The 11,564-nt window shown below is 30.5% G+C and overlaps 1 protein-coding gene across 2 annotated transcripts in view; it reads right to left on the bottom strand.

Annotated features, from left to right (window-relative positions):
* Window positions 1–570: 570 nt before the first annotated feature.
* LOC119667196 (LON peptidase N-terminal domain and RING finger protein 1) overlaps window positions 571–11,564 on the bottom strand; it is a 70,951-nt gene continuing 59,957 nt past the window's right edge. The window contains exons 2-7 of one of the 2 annotated variants that reach the window (XR_005251415.1): window positions 7,929–8,047; window positions 6,226–6,363; window positions 5,592–6,024; window positions 4,634–5,532; window positions 1,321–1,816; window positions 571–734 (exon numbers count right to left, since the gene is read on the bottom strand). Coding sequence is in view for 1 of the 2 variants with exons in the window: in XM_038076488.1 (XP_037932416.1) it covers window positions 1,451–1,816; window positions 4,634–5,532; window positions 5,592–6,024; window positions 6,226–6,363; window positions 7,929–8,047 (1,955 nt within the window). In the remaining variant the exon portion in view is untranslated. Of the gene's footprint in view, window positions 735–982; window positions 1,817–4,633; window positions 5,533–5,591; window positions 6,025–6,225; window positions 6,364–7,928; window positions 8,048–11,564 lie in introns of those variants that run through there. The other variant, XM_038076488.1, reaches the window with a different exon arrangement.

The raw sequence follows: 11,564 nt of genomic DNA, 5'->3' as shown, positions 1-11,564 counted from the left end.
TGAAAAAGTAAAAATAATAAAATGCATATAGATATAAATAAAATTAATAATTTGAAATTACTTTATTCTATTCCTACATTGTTTGCTCCATCTTAAAAGACTTTATTTTGGAATGCGTTAAAATATAGATTGGAATAAGATATAAGTAATAAATTTTTTTTTAAGAACTTATGGTATAAAGAAAAATTAACATTATACATCTCCATAGTGTACATCATATATATTTTATATACATATAGTATATTCATACATATATGTAATAAGTATAAAAAATTACAATTTACAAAATTTTAATATTAAATATTTAAGAATAATTATAATTAAAAGTGATAGAATTGAGGCAAATGAACTTAACAATTGAGATAAATAGGTATTATAGTATAATAGATTACTTACAGTTAACACATAGAGATTACAATTTTATATCTATGTGACTTTAGAAGTTATTAGATACATAAACTATATATAATTATACATAATTGCATTTGCATAATTCACACTAAATACATACAATTTCACATTTAACATTTTTATTTTTATTTTTTTTTAATTTACATATCATGACACATATTTAAGAAAACTAATTTAAAAACATATAAATAATATTTGTATATATAAACATTATACATTATGTGTACTTTGATGAGAGATTAAGTGTCTAAATTGGTTAAACTGGTTCAGCTAAGTTTTGGCCCCTAGATAACACTTTTGACATAAAATTTTTGACCGTTTCGCTAGTTACAAATAAAAAAATACAATATGTATATTTATATATATATATAGTTTTATATAGTATAGTATATAGTATAAATGTATATGTGTATATGTACTCTATCATAATAAATAGAAGAATAACTACAATTACAGTTGAACTGCTAAACACACACAAATACATACAACTACATTTCAGTTACAAATACAAATACAATTACATTGACTTTAATTAATTAATTATTGTAATTACGACTAAATAAATGTTACCATACATTAACTATAAATTACACATATAATTACTTAATTTAATTATTAAATACTTAATTCAATTATAGTTAAAGCTAGAATTATGTTTTAGAAATGCATATGAATTGTTTGTAGTTGTTTTGTATGTTTACTATTTGTTTCTTTCTTACATGGCTAATTTCTTAGAAACTAAAAGTTTGCAACACTACGAGAGACACGAACGAGACGAACACACATTTAACAGTTTAGAACAGGACAACAGATTTTCTTCAAATCCCTTTTAAGGATATTTTAGTCTGTTTTTAGTTTTATTTTTAATAGATAATTATTTTTGATTTTATTGAAGTTGTGTTGATTTACTTTTAAAGCTTTGAGTTTGACAGTAGTTGGTACATTAGCAACGGATGTGCTAGTGAGCAAATTCATGTTTACATTTCATCCACGCAATGCTCCATGTTTTTTCCATATCAGATTGTTCCAGCATATATTATCAATTATGTTGCATTTCTTTATTTGTGCTGTCGTGATTATGTGTATCAGTCCTAGGACTTAAGACAGCTGTAGTTGCATCTATTGCTGCTGCATCTGTTGCATTTTCAACCACACCAACACTTGCATTGGTTGTGCGTTGAAAACATTCATCATTCTGACAGGCGTGCGTCAATGCATTCTCACATTGGTGTTGCTGTTGTTGCTGCTGGTGCTGTTGATGCTGTTGCTGTTGGTGTTGCTGTTGTTGCACTACAACAACATCACAATCTTGCTGAGATCGCCTTAACATAACCGCTATATAGTCGAGTGTTTTTTCAATTGCACGCAAACGTTTCTCCAGAGAAGTTGTTGCCAAGATATTGACCTAAGCATGGAGACAAAAAAAATTTATTTATTCAATAATTTGTAATTACTATATTGTTTTCGTATAAGTAATTATTTTGTAATTAATAATTAACTTAATTTTATGCTAAATGGTTGACTTAATTGTTATTGAAACAAGTTGTTTTTATCTGATCGTGCGGTGTGCATTTATGTTGTGCAGAGCAACAAAAGACACACCTCTAAGTAGCCATATATAGGCGTAGTCATAAACTGGCAGGTCATGGGGGCCGCAGTGGTTTTAAAAAAAATTACAAGAAAAAAAGATTTTTTACAAAAAAAAAATATTTTGTAAAGTCGCTTTGTAAAATTTGTCAAAAAAAAAACAAGTTGTTCCTATTAAAGAATAAAGAAAGATCCATTGACTATATATGATATTAAAAAAACCAAATAAATCATCGAGTTCAAATCGAGAATCTTTATTTTCTGAGCGTCTTTGGACGCACGTAAGTAAGTTTACTTGAAAGTTCTGAAAAACTTTGTATATTTAGAATCAATGTTAACACTACAAATGAAGTCAATCTAGAGACTCAATAAAGGGATTACTCTTACCAACAGATGTCACTTTGAGTTAAGAGAGATTTAAGATCCTCTCTCGACATACAAAAATCAGGTTCTACAAGCCTCGTATCACGCCTGTCCTACTGTGTGTTGTAGAAGCTTTAACAATTATCAACTATATTAAAAAAGCGTTAGGAGCACTTGAGAGAAAAATTCTTCGGAAGATCTAGGGTCCCTAATGCGTTAGCAACGAATATCGAATTAGATGGGACGATGAATTGTATAAGACATATCTCTACATTCATATGGTTAAACGCATAACTATTGAGATCCTTCGCTGATTTGATTATGTCGTGCGAATGGTAGAAAATTCATTACCCACCGGTAGAAATCGTGTTAGAGGATATCCACATATTAGATGGAAAGATCAGCAAATCACTGATAGGCGGCAGCAAGTCACTGATCAGACTGGTTGGCAGAGGCTACTGGGCGCGGCTAAAGGACGACTTACGTCTCTATTGGCCAACTAAGTAAGTAAGTGTCTATATAGGCAATATATCTTTGCCAACAATTAAACAAAGTTAAAGGGGTAATAAACCTAAACGACCTGTTTTCAATATTCAATTTTACATTTGCTGAAAGTAACAGCACCACTTAGACCCCCTTTACAACACCCATGAGAAACTTTTAAATATTTTATTAATAGATAGTAAGTGACTTGCATTGACTATATTGCATTAACTCTATAATATGAAAGATATAATCTGTATTTTATTATTTATTGCATTTATTTTAATTATTGTCAGGATCTAACGTCATATTATATATATATATTATATATATATAATTATTTAATACTATTATAAAATTGGCTAATGAATAAGTTATGAAGCAATATTAGCTGCAATCACATTAACAGATATATATCTATATGTATATATATATATATCTAATAATATACGAATATTTATTATAAATATTTTTTGCTTTAATTTATTTTTATATGATTTTTAGTGAACGATAAGTAAGGTTTAATTAGTTTTTATAATTTCAACCGTTTCGGAAGCGTTCCTGAGTTTATTAATTTAGATTGAAAACTAACAAACCAGATTGCACTTTACAATATATTGTTTTGTTAAAACAATTATACTGATATTATTAAATATATATATATATCAAAGTATGTTAGAAACTTAATGACTTTTAGTTCATCTATTATATCAGAGAGATAATTGAATGTAAGGTTGAATAATAAATGTCTTATTTTGGAATAGTTCTTTGACTTGATCGCTAAATTAACTTAAGTAATTGAGTATGAATGTATATTTAGTGTTAATTTACAACACAATAATTAAGTAAAAATGGAACAAGTAAATAAATGAAAGGTGAAAATAGTTATTAACATATTTTATTACATTTTTTTATAATTAACTTCACTTGTGAAAAAATGAAATATTAATACTAAATTGCCCTTGAGCGGAGAGAAATATCATGTGACTGAACAATGAAACTTTGCATGATATATAGCGTGATCCGCAATCATTATATTTAAATAATATATTATAAAAATATGAAAATAAATATAAACATTTGCTAAATGAAGCAACGGCGACTCTTACTTAATGGATTAACGAATAAAATGCTTATGATTAAGTAATTATTACTGAAGTAGTATAACTCATTATCATATTTGAATGAAACATTTATGTGATCAAGTGATCACAGGTAGTATTAAACATCGACTCGCATTTCATTGACTCGCAAACAAGAAGAAGAATTATTATAAGACCTGGTCTATGCCCAGGAGTCACTCGTCAAATTCGACAACTAAGTGCCGTTCAGCATCTTCGAAAGAAATTTCATTGGCAGATTACTGCGGTCTACAACAACAAGAAGAAGTATTATATATATAAATTTTCGGTATTTATGTTCTATAATGTCTGACAATTATATATGTAATATATATTCTATGTACATAATTACCGGCAAGACGACTATATCTATCAATGATCTATAATATACTTAATGGAAAAAACTAACTACTACTATACTACTACTATTCCATGAAAGGCTGAATCTATGTTCCGAAGGCACTTGTCAATTTCGATAACCCAAACATACAACAACAACATACTACTACTATTAAACAAATAGCATTGTCTTAATTTAAAAAATTTCTTAGTAACCATTAAATTCAGTCAATGTCAGTCAGTCAAAGAATCTTCAGTTTCATTAATATTTACACTAAACTTAATAAAACCTTAATCAAAACTATAAATTAAAATAAACCAAAACTCACTTTCAACTGCGGATTGAGTGGTAGCAATGCTATAATCCACCACGCCCACGCTGGCCCATCAGCAATACTTTCCCAGTTATCTTCAACTGCTGGCATTTCACCAAAACTTTGTAATATTTCCTGTTTGAATTCAGTACCCAAACTTTCAAACCAATCGATTGCCTTAGCTCGTACCGAGGCGTGCATAGCACTCACAAACTTCACATTTTCATCGGATATAGTTTCATCATATATATACTCCACCTTAGCAGTCTCATAACCATCCTTTTCATTGCGCGTTAATATTTTGAATCGCTTACAGCCCACAGTGCTTAAAATAGAGCAACCATCGCGTAGCATAACACAATCTCGGATATCGAGTATGGTGCCCACATCGTAATAACGTGATTTGCCCTTGTGAGGTTGCACAATGCCAAACTGTTTTTCACCAGATTCTACAGCCCGTCGCACCATTAGGCGGTAGCGCGGCTCATACACGAACAAAGGACATGCAACATGTGGAAATGCCGTAGTACAAATGAAAACTGGCACTGATGGTTCCATGTTCATTTCTTGGCGGGAACGTTTCTCATAACTGTCTGGAATAAATCGTTTCATAGCAGCTTCAAGAAACTTTGTAACAGGCCTTTTGGCCAAACTTAAGGGTACTGGTGAGGATGCACCTTGATATAACTGATTAACGTTTGGTTCTACAAGTGGTGACATGCATAATGGACACGAGGATGTATAATCCATGCAACGATCCAAGCATACCCGGCAATAAGTGTGTCCACACGGTGTCACAACAGGCTTCCACAAAGTGCGACAGCACAACACGCAATCAAAGTCGCTGGCATCAATTAAATTGGTAGGCACCTGCATCAGTTGTTTACTCAATTGACTGCTCGAGGATTCGAGTTCTATGGAATTGAAAATAATGTTTGTTACTTCATACATTTTTATTATATATTCAACTTACTTCTTAAACGCTGTAATTCCTGTTGTGTGCGTTCAATGATGTTGCAAAATTGTGTGCTACAACGCAACTCATCGAGCGGAACTGTGGGCAATAATTCTGTCTCTTTTGGTATCCATTTTCGTCGAAAATGTTTACGCATCGGATGTCGTCGCAGCGAAACATCATAATCCTTTCCTATGCTGGGATAAGTGCTATGATAATCAGCGGCGGCTAATACTTCTTCTTCATCTGCTATGATGTCGCATTTCTTGCTACAAGCTAAGAAATCTTCATCCATGGCATTTATGTGATCCTCATCGGCATTGCGCAGTAAAGCCATTTGTTTGCGACGTAAACGTTGTTCGGCGAGTACACTATAAGGTGAGGTAGTCGAGAAACATCTGTGAGACGCAAGTTTACTCTTTTGAGATTGAGCCAAGAATTTTTGCAATGTCTGGAATATTGTTATTATTTATTAATTTGAAAAATTTTTTTGTAATGTAGATAATAGACATATAGGTAATAATATCACAGAATGGTGATACTATATAAGTACCTTTCTTTTGCAAACCGAATGAGGTTTGACACTTTCGTGATTAATAATTAATTAAAATCAATTTATGACTGTAGTGTAATTTATTAAAAATTAACTTACTTTTGAGAGATCATGCTGAAATAATTCTGTCGTGGTTAGACTAGCTGCTTTGTCCAAACTTATAGCGAGACAATTGTCATAGAGTGCTTCATCGAAACATCCCAGTTCACTTAAAGCCAAAGCCCTTAAATAATGAGCCTAAAAACAAATAAATATATATTAGAATAAATTGCAGTACACAACACAAAAGAAATAATGAATGATTCAAGATTAAAAAGGCTATTTTATTGCAGTAAATTTTTAAAAATGACTTTTTGTAATATCTAACTAAGGGTCTTGAATAAAATTTAGTTATTCAGTAGTTTCAACGGATTGTCGTCGTATATTAGTGTCCAACAAGTTCATTCGAAATCTGTGATATGTTTGCAAAAGAGTTCAACCAGATGTTGTTCAAAATAAGTTTTTAATGCGTGTCCCCAGAAAATCCCAAGAGAAGTATCATCCAATAGACTCATTCCATATCATCGTGCATAGAACACATCGACAAATTGGGGGACTTGTTGTTCGCAGACTATCAGTATTATTACTGTTATAATATCATCTTTGAGATTGTATAATCAAAGCAATTTTCAAGAGACCCCTTGTTATCACCTCTCATATCCACCTTTAAAATAGGGGTTAAAATATACCCAAAAAAACATGTTTGTCGTAAAAGACGACAAATATCTTTTGGGCGTTATTTTATAATCTTTTGGGGTAAGTGGTATGTCGGTGTATGTTTCAGCACTTGGTCAGTAATCTACTGAAACCAGGTGCCCATTTAGACATCTTTCTGGAAGAATTAATACTTCTTAGTATTAGTGTTAGCACTTATATTTTGACACAATGTGGTATTATATTTTCAAACGATTGCTGTGCTTCACAGTATAGAATTAGCATACTATTTTTAAAGTATAGTATAAAATCTCTCTTCTTACTTAGTGGGAAGTCATGTCCATGCATATGACTTTTATAAACACAAGTAGAACTTCCCCAATGCAATGACGCCATCTAACCCTAAAAGTGTGCATTTCACGAAGAGGTGTAAATCATGATATTATCTAATTGTTCAATTACTCCTTTATCCACATAAGTCTTGGGCCAACTTATCAGAGTATTGTTCCACTAAAGTAGCAGGAGTTTAGAGTGTGAATTAATTTAATTTTCCCTGCATTTTCCCTCTTCACTTCATTCCGCTCTCATCACCATATTCCAACTAAACTCAAATATTCCTTATCGTCAACACAAAATTGATCCATTCATGGTCGCACTACACAACAGTCTTGTAGTCTCACTTCCTTTGGGAATAAATCAACATGGTAGTTTGAATGTGCCTTCTGGTAGATGCAATTCGTGATAAGATGAATAACAAGAACAATCAAACATATTCTAACTATTTTCAATCCAATAAAATTGATTGATACTGTATTATTAAACATATAAATTTATTATATGAAGAAAGTGGAATGGTGAGACCATAATACAATTACTCAAAGTGATCACTTTGGATATCTCTAAATATTTATTTATTAGACAATTTATAGTCGATGATTAACGATAGTTTACGTTAAATGTTTCTATCAACGTTTAATTTTAATTTTATGATGAAGAAGCACTTGTATAGTACTCTTCATATCTATCACTCAACTAATACTTTAATTAATTGCCAAATACTTGTGCTCTGTTTCTTTTTCCTAATAGTTTTAATATAAAATCTTACTCACCTTCGCCGATGTATAACGAATTTTCAGTGCATTCTCCACATCTGCCAATGAGCTCTGAAAGTGATTAAGTTTCCGCAGCACCTCGGCGCGCAGCAACAAACTCTTGAAATTCGTGGGCGCTGAAAAAAATAAATGGAAAAAAATAATATAAAACCAATTTTTTACTTTGAAATGAGAAAAGCATAATTAATAGATAAATTAATAGACATTCAAAGAGTAAACAAATAAGCAAAAAATAAATTGTCACAATCCACATGAAATGTCAAAATGTCACAAGAAAAGATTGACAATCGTGATTTGGTGATGGAGGCACTCGTCTTACACACATAATTGCCGTCGCGCATTTATGTGACATTTTCTTCAAAAAAAAAAAAAAAAAAACAATCCCAAAAATTGGCTGACATAAGGCCTATGTTCAACACTAAGTACTTGTATCTTGTATCTTATGGTTGCGTGCAGCATGCGTCCTTATCATTAAGAGCAGGGCGCCAGTTGCATTGATATGACAATGTCGCTTAAGCGTTTTGTGTAATTCGAATGATTTTGTCAAAATAAAGCCAAAAATTAACAGTAGCTGTTAATTTTTTTTTTTTTTATGATAGAATAATTTCAAAGAAATAGACATTTTTAGATACTTAAGAACCATTTTTGACATTTCAACGAAACGAAAAGTGTGTGCCGGTCATTTTTCGCGCACAATTAGCAGTAGTCGTGCTGCTGCCAAAAATCAAGTTCTTATAGAATAAGTCTTTAAATACAAATTAAAATTTATTTATTTTTTTTTCTGGTACTTAAATCTAAATAAAATATTATACTGAAGTACTTTCATAATTTTCATGAAAATTAGTTTGGCTTCATGAGCGACGCAACTAAGTTTTAAATCGGTTTAGGTACGCACGATTTGAGATGTTGAGGCGCTGAGATGTTGAAATGTTGAGTCTATGGACACGTACTGGTAAGGAAGTTACAGTACAAAATTTGTAATACGAAAAACCACAAAAAAAAAATTAAAAATTTCTTTAGTTAATGACCAACACGTTGTATCTATAGGAAATGAAATTTTTGCTTAATAATTAAAAAATTCATTTTTTATGTTGAAGTTATGAGAAAATTTTAAAAACATTTTGTTGTATATGCACCCTAAAGTTATGTAAGTAAATAACGTTGAATTGTCTTTTTCATTCCAAGGGCATTTTCATTACAGAGTTCGTTCCCCATGGCTAAACTTGGCTAAACCATGGTTAATGCATAAATCTTTTGTTTTATATAACATTTTAAAACGTTCGATGCATTGTATATAGCGTATTTGATTAGAATATCGCGAAGAAGGAAGTTAGCAGTTAGTGCATGATCGACATCTGTAATCGACATTTGGAACCATCCTCCTATATATATTCGTTGCATAATAGTGCCGTTCAACAAACTCTAGGCCAGACCGCCTTTCTGAATAAAAATCGTATTTAGCTGCCAATTACTCCCCGTATTCATGTGGTTTAGTTATATAAGAATACCTCTCGGCAATTCTATATAATCGTTGAAGAATAGAAGAGAGACACTTGTGTAATATCTTGATAATGCCCCATAACATAGATTAACATCCGTAAACGACTATATGAAGAGAAATCTCATTTAGGTATGAACCAATCGCCGTATTTAGTGCTGTTGAAATACCTGTCACAATCTGTATACATTCGTTGATACAGGTTCGTATATTCAACAAGCTTTAAGCAAAAGTAGACATTTGTGTTAAATCTTGATAATGTGTTTCATCATACGATCGATAACTGTGGGTGACTTTTTTGGATAAAAATAGCATTTCAACACTGTCAACCACTTTCCGTATTCACCTAAGTACGCATTATTAAAATATCTATCGTGTGTATTATCTTTAGGGAATAAGGTCGTTCAACAAACCAACAGATCCTGGGCAAATGAAAACGCTACTGTAATATCTAGGCTGAGATTTAATATAAAAGATGAACAAAGAAGCTCATTGAGTCTGGAAAGAGTGAATAACTCTAAAGTTGTGGCTATTTGATAAAAGCGCTTTTATGCTGAGAGTTTCATATTAAAAACATTTACACTTTATATGTAAATTTTACATATAGTTCCTATAAGTGTTTCTCTGGGTTTTCACATTAGTATTTAAGGAATATGTATTTAAATAGAATTCATCTCTGAATTTTGTACTTCTCCAGATACTTGTTTATATACGTGTTTATTATTATTATTAAGTGCAATGTCACATATATAAAGCTGATTAGAAGAGGAATGTGAATGTAATTTACCACTAGCTCTGTGTTCTGGAGATCCATAACACAAAATAATGATATTTAATAAATCATTATATTTTATATATATCAATATATTTTATATAATATAAAAAATGATAACAAATACCTTATTTTTAAATATAATGGCTTGAAATATATTTAGTTATTTTATTTTTAAGAGTTTATCGGTTCATATAAAATTTTGTATTAGATTATACGGTTTACAGAAATTTGAATAATGTTGTTTTTGTGGAATAATATGCGGTTCAATGGCTCCAATTTGGCAGGATTCAATTCCTGACACTTGGAATGTACATATTACATACGGACAGGACAATTAAGTCAATAGACTTTTTAAAATACAATTGATGTTAGATATTTAACGGTATTCGAATTAGCTGTGTGGCTAGTCTAAGAATTGACTAAATAAACTTAGACTTTTGGATACTAAGTTCTTGACATCAACTCTTTCCTTTAATTACTAGAAATGGACATTTTCTCCATTTAGTAATACATAATACCACGTAGGAAGTGGTTTTAGTAGGTTAAAGTCTATCTCATATTGCGGCTAAATTTGAAAACATTCTATTCTATTCGGAATAGAGTTTTCGTATCAAGAGCTACCACATATTCTACTCGAAGATATATATCTTGTCTAGAGAAATATAATTTTTAACTTGAAACTCATTTATTCATATATATTTGAGAACTTATCTGAGTGGTTTTAGAATATATAATATAATAAAAAGATTATTAATAAATTATGGAAAAATAATATAAAAAATAATATTAATATTTATTTTTATACATTTACATTGTATCTAAGTCAAGAAAAACTACATATGACTGCACTTAATAGATTTAATATCTATTGTTTTATAAATATTATATAAACAGACATACTTGCTAAATCTTTAAATGACTACTCTAATTGATTAAATCAACATGATTACAAAAGATTTAACAAGCAAATTAACAGGCCATATGTTTTCATTCATATGCCGACTTTTTTTCATAATTTTTTTTTGCTTTCAATTTATTACATCATAATTATACAATTCATAATCGCTACTGTAAATCCCAATGTTATAACATTAAAGAGTTATCGAGTTAAGTAATAGAAACAATAGATACTCTTAAAAACTAAAGAGCTATGTTAAAATAAATAATATCATAAACTCTTAAAAAACGGAAGCGGAACTTAATAACAGATTTTGCTCTAATAAAATATTTTTGCAGTGCATAAACAGCATTTAAGAGTAGACTGACTGTTAAGTTAACATATATTACGTTAACGCTTATGTTATGTCAAACTCTCTCACCGCTAACGTATAGAGCATAACATAATAATGTTTCTAACATT

The sequence above is a fragment of the Teleopsis dalmanni genome, chromosome 1 (assembly GCF_002237135.1).
Source record: "Teleopsis dalmanni isolate 2A chromosome 1, ASM223713v2, whole genome shotgun sequence".
Taxonomy (NCBI): domain Eukaryota; kingdom Metazoa; phylum Arthropoda; class Insecta; order Diptera; family Diopsidae; genus Teleopsis; species Teleopsis dalmanni.
The sequence above is the reverse complement of the archived record's forward strand: the minus strand, read 5'-3'. Positions and strand labels throughout refer to the sequence as shown.